The sequence below is a fragment of the Asparagus officinalis genome, chromosome 7 (genome assembly GCF_001876935.1).
Source record: "Asparagus officinalis chromosome 7, Aspof.V1, whole genome shotgun sequence".
NCBI classification, from domain to species: domain Eukaryota; kingdom Viridiplantae; phylum Streptophyta; class Magnoliopsida; order Asparagales; family Asparagaceae; genus Asparagus; species Asparagus officinalis.
The window spans coordinates 114294490-114308828 of record NC_033800.1 but is presented as its reverse complement, the minus strand read 5'-3'; the positions used below and the strand labels follow the sequence as shown (position 1 = coordinate 114308828).

At 35.3% G+C, this 14339-nt stretch overlaps 1 protein-coding gene across 1 annotated transcript in view; it reads right to left on the bottom strand.

Moving 5' to 3' along the window:
* Positions 1–13807, bottom strand: part of LOC109848516 (heterogeneous nuclear ribonucleoprotein 1) — a 21092-nt gene extending 7285 nt beyond the window's left edge. Inside the window, exons 1-12 of the mRNA XM_020418036.1 lie at positions 13577–13807; positions 10389–10584; positions 10211–10300; positions 7270–7335; positions 5532–5597; positions 5324–5409; positions 5177–5222; positions 4563–4602; positions 3216–3307; positions 2946–3081; positions 2704–2837; positions 2523–2627 (exon numbers count right to left, since the gene is read on the bottom strand). Coding sequence (XP_020273625.1) covers positions 2523–2627; positions 2704–2837; positions 2946–3081; positions 3216–3307; positions 4563–4602; positions 5177–5222; positions 5324–5409; positions 5532–5597; positions 7270–7335; positions 10211–10300; positions 10389–10406 — 879 coding nt within the window. The 5' untranslated portion in view covers positions 10407–10584; positions 13577–13807. The remainder of the gene's footprint in view (positions 1–2522; positions 2628–2703; positions 2838–2945; positions 3082–3215; positions 3308–4562; positions 4603–5176; positions 5223–5323; positions 5410–5531; positions 5598–7269; positions 7336–10210; positions 10301–10388; positions 10585–13576) is intronic.

The following is a 14339-nucleotide window of genomic DNA, read 5'->3' as shown; positions in this document are numbered from 1 at the left end:
GTAAAAGAACCTTAGCATCATGTTGCAATTAAGATATGCATTCTTTATCTGCTTAGTTTCTCACGTTTTTTGTTATTTATTCTTTAAAAAAGAGTTATTTTTTTAAAATTTTAACCGGTTTGAATTCTAAATCGGGTAGCTGAAGTTGGTGAATTGGGAGGTGTTCCACATGAATCTGGGACGATTGAACCCTAGTCGCGGTTCGCTATAGGGTACCACGTTCCCGACTTCTATGGGCCAAACTACCTCAATTGAACCTCTCATTTTATCTTTAATAGGGGATTGATCACTAACCTCCTACAAATACACTCAATTATTACCTCTTAGCATATATCCACACTTCGATCAAAACATTCTCATCTCTACAACAATCACTGTTTGCATATTTTATTCATTAATCGCTCGATATTCTGATCTGCATAGTAATAATGCTCTTCTAGTTTTCCTATAGTGGTATAATCTTTTACTATAATCTTTTGTCACAGATAATATCATATAAAGGCCCAAAATGGTGATAAAATATTAAGACAAAAGGGCAAACATATAATGGCTGAAGTTACTGGCATTAAATTTGTAGTATTTGATTGATAAGAACATATGATTCATATATTACGATTAAGTTCTTTGCCTTAACATAAAAGAAAGTAAGGCAACCACTTGGAATAATTGAGGGTGGAAATGGGTCGGGCTACTCGACTGCAGGTCAAACACGAAATTGACCCCATCTCCATAAGCCAAACCTATACATGGCCATTTTAGTAAATCAGTAGGCTACCCCACCTATACTCATACACATTGAGAACTAGGTGAACATTAACCCCGAAGCATCAGGTCGGGTTCGGATAGATCCAGCAAGCGTAGACCTTTTAGTCACCCCTAAGAATATTGTATTTGGTGTAATGAACTTAAACAAAGGTATGTGCAATAATATGTAGGTTGCTAACATGTTGCATGCATAACATACATGCAGTAAATTCAACATGAAACCATTTTACAGAGAAAATAAAGTAAACTTAAAAGCATTCAACAAAGCAAGTAAATTCAAAAATCAGATAATAAAAAATTATCGGAAAAGATGGTCCCACGCCAATATAATGTATAGATTAGCCACTAAGACAATTTTTTGAAAGAATGTACTGAGTACTTATAAAGGGAAAACTATATTGACAAATAACTATTCGCTGCACGTAAAAATATTAACATCTTCAAAACTCAGTAACACTAATTAATTTTTTTCATTTAAGGCAATAAATACATATTTTCCGTGCTACAACAGCCCATTGAGGACTGACACTCTTCAAATTTCAAAGTGTAACCTTCTGCTAGGGCATATGCATAATGACCAATGATGATCACTTGTAAGGTTGTCAAAAGAATTGAGGAAGTGATTCATACTGAAGCTAGTAAACATCTTTTATGAGCTAGGTTGCATAGGTACGGGTACGGGTACGGACACGGGTACGGGTACGGGTACGGGACACGGCAAATTTGTAAAAAGTAGGGTACGGGGACACGGCTCATATATATATATATATTAAAAATTAATAATTATATTAACTATAGCAATTTTATTATGTTTAATTTCAATAAATATAGCAATTTTACTATGTTTAATTTCAAATTGAGAACTAAGCTCACTCTTTAAACCCAAACCCAAACTCAAGCCGGTTAAATAGCCCACCTAATTATTTAAACAAACCAAAGTCCAAGCTGGTTTTTAACCTGGACCCAAACCCAAGCCCAAGCCCAACTTTCCTAGATCCCTCTAACTAAAACATAAAAGAAAACCCTAGCTTTTCTCTTTGCTCCTATCCGCCGCCTCAGATTGATCCAAGAGATCGGCTCCTCTCCTCTTTCCTCCTTCAGATCCGAGTCCTAGGAGATCTAGGGCTAGGGTTTTCAATGTTCTCCCTCGAAGCTAAGCTCGTCGTTCACTTCTTCGAAGCTCGTCGTCCCTCCAATCTCGTCGTCGACTCTTCCCTCGAAGCTCGTTGTCGACTCCTCCTTCGAAGCTCGTCATCCCTTGCAGCTCGTTGTCCCTCGAAGATCGTCATTTCCTCCCACGACTACCTTCCCTCTTCAGGTTCGTAACTTTTTTCCCCTTCACGCCTTCAATCGCCGTGTCCCCGCCGTTTGGGTGCGGATCCGCACCCAAAACGTACCCGACACGGGTACGGGGCCAATTTGACCGTGTCGGGGTAACATAGTTTATGAGATTAAGTCCAAGAAGTCAGCACAAATATTGTGTTAATCTGTAGAAGCATATATCAGGATGGAAAATTTTAATTGGTAGTTTGTTTTTGCTGCTGCAAACCATAATTGTTACTTGTCAGTTTAACACTGGATCCAAAGCATAATAAATTATAAACTCTGATGATTTCCTAATTCATGACAATTAAATGAATACAACACATAGTAAAGATCCCTAGCAAATTAAATGAATACAACACATAGTAAAGATCCCTAACAATCTAGTTGGCTCTTATTCCCAGATATTTGTTCATATATCTTAAGTTGAGTACCTCTTGTCCAAGAATTTCATGAGTGCGTCTAGATACACGCTCTGCCACACCATCCTCAGCAAAAGTAACAAAACCAAAGCCCCTATGACCACTTCTTTTCGGGTCCTGATTGAATTATGACGCATTATTAGCATTAGAAACCTGATCAATTAATTTCATATAACTACAACTTTATTTTCACCTTAGGGATATAAACATCCAAAATACGGCCAAATCTGCCAAAATATTGGCGCAAATCATCAACGCTTGCCTCCTGAGGAAGTCTTCCAACAAAAATCTTCTTGCCCATCCCACGAGGAGGCCCATAAAAACCTCCTGGTCATGGAAACAAAGCAATTGCTTTTAATGTCAATATGATATATTTGTGTATGGATACATTTATGAATTATTAGGAAAGGATAAAGATAATGGGGAGGAACTAACTTCCATAAGCTGAAGCAGGGTGGTCGTACAACGTAGGAGCTCCAAGAGCTGCATAACGAGTGGCAGCTGAAATATAAGCATTGTATGCACCGTATCCACCCTGTGCTGCTCTGCTTGGATACTTGACGTCTTCATCCTAAAAGCCAGAAAAAGCAGAATTTACACCACCCTTATAAACAAGATAACAATGAGAAACATCCTTGCTGTAGACTAGCCAAGTGAAATTATGAGAAGATCCTCAGCAAAGAGATAACATGCATAATTGTTTACCTTTGGAGTAGCACGGTCGACAACTATAGTGGAACCGCCAAGTTCATGAGTCTCATTCATTATGGTATCGACAGATTCTATTAAATCAAAAGGTCAAGTAAGGCCAGGTTTAGGGAAAGGGCAACAAAGAAATAAATAACATGAAAAACAAAGCAAATAAATCATAGAATAATTTCATGGGTATGCATGAAAGTTGGACATTAAATTGTGGAAATGCAAAGGTCCAAGAACACGGAACATAAATAGTAGAAAATGAATCCAAACATGCACTCAACTGTTGGAAAAAGTATTGATCTGAACATAATTTCATCTTGCCACGGATTATGTACACTGATCCGTGATTGACCAAGTTCACATGCATAAGTGATATAAGTATGCACATCCAATCAGATAGCCATCAGTATCCTAGATTCTTTTGGATTTACATTGAAGACATTTTCGTTGATGGCTCAAAATGAGTCTTCGAAAAAAATGGGAACAGAAAGTACCATAACCATAAAATAATATATGTGTAACACTTCAATGCTAAATGTAACCCTCTTCTCGATAGATATCAGAGAGGTCACGCATTAAAAAAAACAAAGTACTTGCTGCCCACTTAACTCGAGTATACTTCAGTATATCATCCATTATTAAATTATAAACTAACAGCTAATGCATTCGATATCCAACTGTCGCACAGAAACTGCATCAGTATCCAATGCTCCCCAACATCTCCAGTTGTTAATGAAGAAAATGCATGCAACACGTGCTTGAGAACCTTTTTATATTCGAACACTTTTTGACAATTCTTGGGGACAATTTTGAGTCTTTGACATTTGAGTGTTACTTATCGACATTATATGCATGGGATAAGCTTTGTCTTTTAACTATCACATAAAGCAATGTTAACATAACAGCTCAGAATATGTTTCAAATTAAGACAAGCTGAACATTGAAGTCCTCTAGTAACTCACTGAAAGCTCAGAACATAAAGGCATGAGAATCCCTATACGGCATAGGCTGTACCCAATTGAGGGTTTTAGAATAAAAAATTACACTATGTCAACAAAAGTGAATCAAGTTTTCGTTTTTTCCATATCAAAGTAACAAAGCAACGCACAATATAATAGCCAATAGGGAGACTACTCCATTAATCACATTGCATGGCAGCAACAAAATGACATGAAATTGCAACAACAAAGACATTTTTGTCTTTGCGTGGTGTGTGGTGCAGTGGAGATTGGTGGGGAAGAGGGAAGGCTGGAGGAGACAGAAAGGAAGGGGGTTGTTGTTTTTTTTTTTTTTTTTTTTGGGGGGGGGGGGGGTGGGGGGTGAGGGGTGGAAATAGCTGTACTGCCTTTAAAGTGATAAAGCCAATCCCACGATGTCCTTTTGAACCTTGGTCCTGAAATCACAATGTCAACTTATAAGAACTATATCACTATATCAAACAAAGAAAAGCATTCACTATGGTTAATATAAGAAAGAAATTTTTTGAAATGAATAGCTACAAAATATCATTTTCCATCATGTGTGATTTGCCAAATTATCATTCGCTCATAGCTCCCTCAGTAATATGCGTAAATTTATTATCTTGTCTCCTGACACAGTAACATTATAAATCATTTAATGTTTTAAGGTACTCCAACAAAAACCCAAGCAACAACAGCATATTGTAGATGATTACTAGATATAAGATAAATCGAAAAATATATATATTGACCAATAGCACATATCTAGTCTTTTTTTCATGTCTAGACTTCAAATAATTTCAATATGCAGCACCTCTTTATCTCTTTCAAATTATGCTACCCTGTCCACATCTAAAGATCATATGGAAAGGACTAGGTGAATTAATATGTAGAGGGAGAAATGAAAAACTAGTATATAAAGATACGCAGAAAATGAATCAAACAGATAACAAGATTATTCTTGAACCGCATCTATGGTAGAAGAATTGAGTTCTTGTTTATTCTCACCTTTGGCATGTAAAGGTCTGTTATATCTCCATAAGATTCAAAGTAACTGTGAAAATTCCAAAGTTGATTAAAAAAGTAATTTAACATATCAAAGTAAACACACTTGAATAATAAAGCAATATCCATCAACTGGATAAAGAAACCTACCTTCGGAACATTGCCTCTGTAACATCGGGTGGGATTCTAGCTACAAAAATTCGAGTTGCTTTTTTGGCTGGCTGCCTCATTTCTTCCTGTAAATAGAGAAATATGACAATTATATATATCCTATGTCTTTATGCACAGGGCCAATTGAACGGGAAAGATACATACTTTACAATTCAGCTTAAACAAAAAGGCAAAACTTCCAACTTACCCTTGGCGTTGCAATCTTCACCTCAAGTGTTCTGTTTCCAAGAACATGTTCACTTTCCAGTACAGCCTGCATAAGAAAAGTATTTTAAGATGAAAACATTGTGATGGCATTGCACAAGCAAGGAAAACCACATGCTAGAAACTGTTAGAAACGTCATCTGATTGAGGAGCTATTAGTTTGCATTTTTTGTAAAGGAAGACAATGGAAAGTGGAAAATATGTGGGCTCTGCTTTAGCTTTCCGCGTTTTCATTTGTTTGGTTGGGTTTCACGACGATAAGAAATCCAACAAAAGTCACATGATTTCGGTAGAAAGCGCCAACTTGCTAGAGAAAAGAATTAAAAATTTTAAAAAAAGGCAACTAACCCAAACCCCCTTCGCTCACTTCTTTTCAAAATATCCCTCTAAATCCCTAACCCCTCTCCCTAATTTCTGTGCCCCAAAACCTCACCGCCCAACCTCAATGCTGGCAAAAGCCCCAACCCAACCACCTCGTCCTATGTCGTCATTGTCGCCCTCCATCCTTGACATCCCCTCCTAGTGCACTTCCTCCCTTCTCCTCCAAACCCCACCACCTCCCTAATCGCTGAGCCACATTACCTTCTCTCTCTCCCCCTCTTGACGACTTAACTGAATTTTATTATTTTCGTCTAAATGTCAAGTCTGTCCAAATCATGGCACTCCTCTCTCCCTCCCTCCCTCCCTCTAACAACTTTAGTGAAGTTCATTATTTTCGTCTTAATGTCAAGTTTGTGTGGTTTATGTTGTTCCAGCGAAAATAGAAAACGATCACTCAGTTTTTGGTCTCATTGTTGCTTACCCATATGTTGATTCCACTTACCCATTTGTTGTTTCATTTTTTTTCTTAATTTATTGTCATGATTAAGTTTTATACATGTTATACAAATTTCTATCATGGCAGATAAGACAATTCCTTTATTTATTTTGTTATTACATTCATCCGTCAAATAGATATAAAGAATTTGCGGCATAGCTAACCATATTGTTGTTTGTTTATGATGATGAGTTGATTGTTTGTGTTCTTGAGGATCAAGAATATGATTGGGATGTTGTGGATAAGATGCAAGGAGCTTGTCTTTTATAATGATCATATCATTTGTTTATTAAATTCCTTGTCTTTTATAGAGTTACAGGTAACTCTGCCTATGGTAGTATGATCCAATTGAGTGGGATCCACATAACTATCACTTTCCAACATTTCATTGTGCAAACCAAACAAAGATTGTCAATTGATCATTCCAATGGAATCCAAACCAAACAAAATAAAAGCGAAATATTGAGGTGGATGTCAAACTTTCCAATATGTGTCATGCTCATAACACAAGTTTACACAAACATCCAAACAACCCCTTAAGGAAAAAAGAATTTACAAGATGTCCACATAAAACGTTCTAGAAAAGTAACCCCTTGTGTGAGTGTGTACAACAGCATAGACCATTCCCAAAAAACTTAAGCATGAGAATTTATGGTGTTTGTAACTATGATACACCATACATTACAATTATAATCACAGCACTGAATTAGTTCATTGGAAATAATTCAAGATACTAAAATCAAATCACCACAACTTTTAAATGATCACCTAATAAAATGCCAGAAAAAACCATCACCACAGTACCCACTTCACATGTATGATACAATATGCCAGTCTTAATGCTCAATCAACTAGAGCAAAATCAAATATCAACAAATAATGAATGGAACTCTAAAAAAGTTACCTTTGCGTCATCTGCTGAAGCAAATGTCACATAACCAAAGCCACGAGATCGACCACTAGATCTTTCCTATTGTTACAACATAAAAACATGTCAAATGTCTCAACCATAACAGGTCAATATGACACCAGAAAAATAGTTACATTAAGTTTTCACTATCAACGAGGAAAAAAGAAGGTTGAAGAACTACAATCAGCAACATCATATAAACAATTCAAAACCATAATTCAGAAAAGTCAGGTAAAATAAAAACAGAGGTCATACACCATTTCTTGTCTACATTAAGTTTTCACTATCAACGAGGAAAAAAGAAGGTTGAAGAACTACAATCAACAACATCATATAAACAATTCAAAACCATAATTCAGAAAAGTCAGGTAAAATAAAAATAGAGGTCATACACCATTCCTTGTCACCAAGCAATCTGCAAAAGTCGAAAAAACACGAATATAACATTCATACAAAGAAAAAAGAATTTCAAACCATAAATCATTTTCCAAGAAGACTTGGCTTTGGCAAAAACATATTCTCTTGTAGCTAAATTTATAAATATTAGAATCATTTTTGCTACTGTTACATATCTAAATTTGGAGTTATTCCAAATGGATGCTAAAATTAGTTTCTTTAACAGAGGTGAAGGAAGTGATACATATACAATAACCCGAATGTTTTCAGGTGAAAGGTCAGGCATATAAAGTTTATAAGTTAGTAAAACCTCTATATGGTCTAAAAGTCTTCTAGACAATGGTATTTCAAAATTTTATTCAGAACAAATTAGATAACTGTATATATGTTTTGAAAAGTGGGAGCAAGTTTACTATATTATCCTTGCATGTGGATGATATATTGCTCGTTGGAAATAACACGAAAATGATGAACAAAAAAAGTCTGATCTCAGTGAAAAAGTTTAAGACACGGGACATGCATCTTATATTCTTGAAATTCAAATAATCCGAGATAAGAAGTCTATATTGTTGAGTTTAAACTAGGAAAAAATATTTAAGATCAATTCTTAGAATGTCTGGAATAGAGAATTTCATTCCTGCACCAACTCAATTGATTATGGGAAAGAGATTGTACAAAAAACAAAACCCTAGAGAGGGGCAGAAGACACTAGATGGTCCTTATACTAAAGCAGTTGAAAGATTGATGTATGCAATGTCATGCACCAGACGCGATTAGCTTATGTTGTAAGTTTGGTTAGTCGATAGCAAAATAATCAGGCCCAGCACACAAAAAGTTATTAAAAGAATTATGAAGTATATTAGAGGTATATTGACTCACATATTAGTATATCAAGCAAGTTCCCTTGAAGTCCTCAATTACCATGATGCTGATTTCAAAGGTGACAAAGATAATGGAAAGTCCACTTCGAGACACTTGTTCATCTTTAGAAAATTTTCTTAGAGTAGCAAGAAACAGGGGTGTGTTGCTAGATACACATAAGAAGCAAAATATGTAGCTTTCAGCATGCAAGTTATGCAGCATGCAAGTTATGCATGCTATCTAGATAATACAGTTTTTAATTGATCTAGATTTCAACTTGTTCGAAAGACCTATTGATATTTACTGTGATAACTGATAACCAAGCGGTAATTAGCCTGATCAACAGTGGTGCGAATAGTTCTGAAGGAAAACATATTGAGATCCAATATCATTATATGCAAGATATTGTACTAAATGGAGAAGTTAAAGTGACTTACATCCCTTCTACAAACATGATTGTTGATCCTTTGACAGAAGGAATATCAGCGAAATCTTTTATCAAACACGTCAGTTTAATGGGACATAGAAATAAATAAGTCAAATTAAATTTCATGAACAATGAAATAAGAATTACTCTTCTGGGATTCTAGAAGAAACATCTGGATCTTATGGGTAATATGAGGCATATTACTAAGTTAATTTGGTCAAGTAGGAGATGTTATCTGACTTGGTCAATATGATCAAATCCACCAGCACAATTATCTCAATGAATGGAGATAATGGACTGTTGGAACTTGTTAAATTGTTACACTAAGGCTTAATTGCACTTAAATGCCCTATAGTTTACCCGGCCTTACACTTAAGTGACCTCTTTTTTCAAACCAAACAAAAAAAATATCCCAAAGTACTTTAAGTTTTGCGTAAAAAATGCCCCAGTTTCAAAATGTTGCACGTTAGTATCCTCTTATTTACCCAATATTGCATATAAATACCCTAAAGTTTGCAAATAGTGTCACTAAGATACCTCAAATTTTCTAAGAGCTTCACTTTAGTACCCTCTGTAATCTGATGTAGAGAAAAGAGAGAAGATATCTCCATCTCGCTTCTTATGACTGACTATGGGGTATCCACATGCAACACTAAATACTTTTGAAGGTATTTTTTTGTACGGATTGAAACTATAGGGCATTTAAGTGCAATGTAGGGGAAACTATAGGGCATTTAAGTGCAATATGGGGGAAACTATAGGGCATTTAAGTGCAATTCAAACTTATACTAATTCCAATAGGGAAATTGGTCCATGAGCAGATTTTTGGAGTAGAGTGGTAGTGGACAATGTCCTATTAATCAAGATGAAAAACTCTATTAGAAATCACATCAAAAAAAGATATACGGAGCCCCAAAAAGCCATCTCCCTCCCCCCTCATCTTTCACGATATGAAGAAGCTTTCATGGAAATACCAAGATATGTTGAAAGTATTTGGAGGATTATTATTTTGATCAACGAAGCTTTTAAACTAGCTTTTCCACATTGAATTATTTGGTAACATCCCAAATAGATTTGCTTTGAAGCCCCATTCCAAAAAATTAGGGTTTTTCCAACTTTTGAAAAAAAAAACTAGTTTTTAAGCTCCTCCAAATAAGGTAGGTATGATCAAGCAAATGACTTACGTATACAGATTTTACAAATTTTCATAATAAAAGTCAAAAACTAACAAAAACTAACATATGGACAGACCTTCATGACGATGCAATCATCTAACTCCCCGAACTTGCTCATGTACTGCTTGAGCCCTTCAGTATCAACATCCCATGGGATTCCAAGAACCTAAAAAACCATAAGACAAACATTATTCTTCAAAGAAAATGCAATAGTATAAGAGAAAATGAAATTTGAGAAGAAGAAACATACTAACCACGAGTTTGGTGGCCATTGTGCTTGACCCAGAACAAGAATGATCTCTCTGTTTTCACTGTTCTTCACCTAGTAACACAACAAAAAAAAGAAAAGGTGGCTCCTTTCCTGCCTCTCGATCTCTCTTCTCGCTCTTTAACTGAAATTTCTCTCCCTTTCAACACTTTCTCTCTCTCGCACTCAAATCTCTCACACTCCTGCAGGTAATCATGCACAGAACACACAAGTAGGAATCTTTCTCATATATAATTATCTCATCTTTCCTAGGGTTTCATGTTTCCTCTCTCCGTTTAGGTTTTCGACTGAAGGAGATGAGTTGAGGACAATACAAGAAGAAGAAGAAGAAAGGTGGCATTTTTATTAAAATTTATTGAATGCTAATTACACTCACTGATGCTATTATTATTACCTCAAGATCACTCATTTGGTCTCGCTCTAACGCTCCTCTCCTCATCTAGAAATGCCCTAGCTTGTTTTAGGGATGTTATTTTGATGAAGTATGAAAGATAGAGGGGTCCTAACCCTAAAGGTTGCAAATTAGATTGGGTCTACCTGCTCATCATGATCCGAATTATGGACCGGGACCATGTAACCAAATATCAAATGTGTGTTGGGAATAAGTGGCAGAGTCAAGATTTTTTTAAAGATGGATGAAGTACAATTATTAGTATGGAAATGTCCTAGCTCGTTTTTGGGATTTTATTTTGATGGAGTATGAAGAGAGAGGGGCCCCAACCCCAAAGGTTGCGAATTGGGTTGGGTTTACCTGCTCATCATGATTCGAATTATGAACCAAGCCCATGTAATCAAATTTCAAACGTGTGTTGGGAATAAGTGGCAAAGCCAAGTTTTTTTTAATGGACCAAGTACAATTAGTGTACTATACTCTATAATCACATGTGACAATGTATGATAATAAACATTCATACACGCAAGTTAATCAAAGAACTCAGAAGAAGTTTTACAAAAAACATTTCCCTAAATGCTAACATATCTAACAATCATCAACCCAAAACAAGTGTAATGCCCGTGCTCGCACGATAAGATATGGTTTCTTTAAAAACTAAATTGTACTAAAAAAATTCTTTGTACTGTTGCTAATTCTTCAAAAGGAGATAACTTGAGCCAATTTTTTTCCTTATATGGGGTTGTTTAGTTTATTAATAACACTTGAAACCTATTTCACAGCTTGAAAACCATTTCCGATGTTTTAGAGCTAAAATGGGTTTCATGAAAAAACTGACGCGACAGAGCTATTCAATACCTCTTTTACATAAATTATCAAACCAATCAAATACAGAAAATGTAAACCTTTCTTGTCCTGAGCTTACCAAAGATGATGTGGCAAGCATAGAAACCAAATTCATCTTTCTATGATGCGAACTAAATAGCCCATAAAGGGAATACAAAATAAGGATGAAGATAATTTTTATATGAACATTTGAAATTCAAATTAGATGTCTTAAGCATCATCTTTTCCCTTATCTTATAATATTTCAAATTAAAACAAAAGAAAACACTACCTCACTTAATAAGAACATAGATGGCTTTATCTCAAATTTTCAAATTCAAAGTACGAAGTGACATGTGATTTTTTCTTGAGATGTAAGACTACTAACAAATCACAAATTTCTTTTTTTTAAATAAAGGAGGATTTAAACCGTATCTTTTTCCATCTCTACTCTTTCACGTAGTTCAATTTATTTTTCCGCTAATAGACTTACAGATCCAAATTTTCTTTATTTATTACGTTTCACTCGATTTTTCTGTCCATTTAGGATTTTAATTCTCATTTTAATTTAGCAATCAATGTATGTTGTAACCATAGTAACCACGAATATGTTCTTTAGTAAATATAAGAATAAGATATTGTAATATGTTCTTCAATAAATATAAGATATTTGCGTGTAACCACCAATTTCTATCTTCTCCATAAAAAGTAAAATATGAGTAAACTTTACCAAACACCCAATAAGTTTAGGCATTTAACATTGATCTCTAATACCTTCGAAATTCTCACTGAAAACCCCAAAAACTTTTGGTAGAAAGTTTCTAAAATTAACATTGTTAGTTAATATATGGTCAAATGATCAAAATATCCCAATAAATTTTGGATGAAAACACCTACTAAGTTTCAGTTTTGTCACTTAAGTCCTAATAATTTTTGCTAGTTAATCCCTAAATATGGTTGTTTATTATTTTCAGGCTGTATAATTTGTGGATTTTTTAGGAAGTTGTTTCCAACTTTTAGATTTTAAAAGGTGTTGTTTAGAATTTTCGGTTTTTGCAATGAGCTATTTGTAACAATCTTACAGAAAGTGCTAGGCGGACTAGGCATTTAAGCTAGCGCCTAGGCATTTGTCTATTTTTTAAATTATTTAATTATAATAATTGCCAAAAACATATTCTATTCAGCCTTCTATATATTAATTATTAAACCATGCTTCCTACCACACCAATCCTTATGCACAAAATGCATATGAAAATGATTAAAACAATTTAGGGGCTCTTTGGTTCATTTCCATAAAATTATGGAAATGAATTCCCTGACAAGAAACCAAATTTATATTTTTTTTAGGATATTTAAGGAATCCAAAACTTGTGTTTGATATGAAATTATAAAGTAAAGAATAGGAAAGCATATCCAAAACTCAAGTTTGTTTCATTTCCAAATAATAAGAAGAGTTGTGAGAGGAAATGATGTGTTGTCAGCAAGTTGTCAGCTTTCTAGCCCATTTCCTAGCAAAAAGATAGGAAATAGGCTATCCAAAAAATGTCACTATTTAGAGGCTTTTTAAGAAACTTTTTCTTGAAAAAAATTTGAAACAAACCCAACTTTTGGAATTCTAAAATGGTAAAAAAAAACCTACTTTTTGTTCCAAATCCTAAAAAACACATTGTTCCCAATAATTTAGGGTGAACCAAACACGCCCTAGTGGATAGTGAATAATGGAAAGTAGCATATAAAAACGAGAATATGATTATAACAATTTAGTCTGAATTTCTCCAAACTTTAGTATGAAAAGAAAGAAGCAAAATTTTGTTCTCTTCTTCCCCGTTATGGCTCAAGAACATCCTTACAACATTTAGTATGAATTTCCCCAAACATTAACTAAAAAAAGTGGAAAATTAACCAAAAAGCAAAGCAAAACAGTGAGAAAAAACAGCGAAAAAAATCGAAAATATTACCTTGAAGAAGTTGACTTGAAAAGAAGAGGAGGAGGTGGTCGACGTGGTGGCCGAAGTGGTTGAGGAGGGCTGGCGGTGCTCGAGAGAGGGTGAGTCGACAAAGAGGATGAGGCGGCGGTGAAGAGGAGGAGGAGGCGGCGCCGAACAGATCGGGCTAGGGAGGGTCGGAGAGAGATTAGGGTTCGGGTTGGGGCAAAGATCGAGAGGCGGAGAGGGCTCAGATTTGTGTTTTGATAGGTAGCGGGTCGGGTTTGGGTTTGCTGGTCGGATTTTGTTTAGACACGGTTTTTTTAACAATTGGACCTGAATTGGGTCGGGCTGGGCCAGTTTCTTAGCAGTTTCTTCATTTTTATTTATTTCTCTAGATTTAAAAAGCTAGGCGGGCCGGTCAGCTCTAGGTAGCACTCCGCCTAGCATAACAATTCAGACCAAAATTAAATGACTAGACCGTTAATGACTAGACCGTTGCCTAAGCCTACGGATGGCAAAATGGATCCAAAACCAATTGCCTATCCATACTCACCCGCCAAATGAACCATCCAAACTCACCCATTTAGTTAAATGGGCCATAAATGGGCGGGTATAGTTTCTATTAAAGATAAATGGGCCATAAATGGGCGGGTATAGTTTCTATTAAAGATAAATGGGTCATTAATGGGCGGGTTATTACCCACTCATTTGCCCGTTTAGATGGATATTGTTTTAAAAACACCATCAACGCTTCAACAATTACAAAACTTATTTTTAAAAGTTAAAAATTATA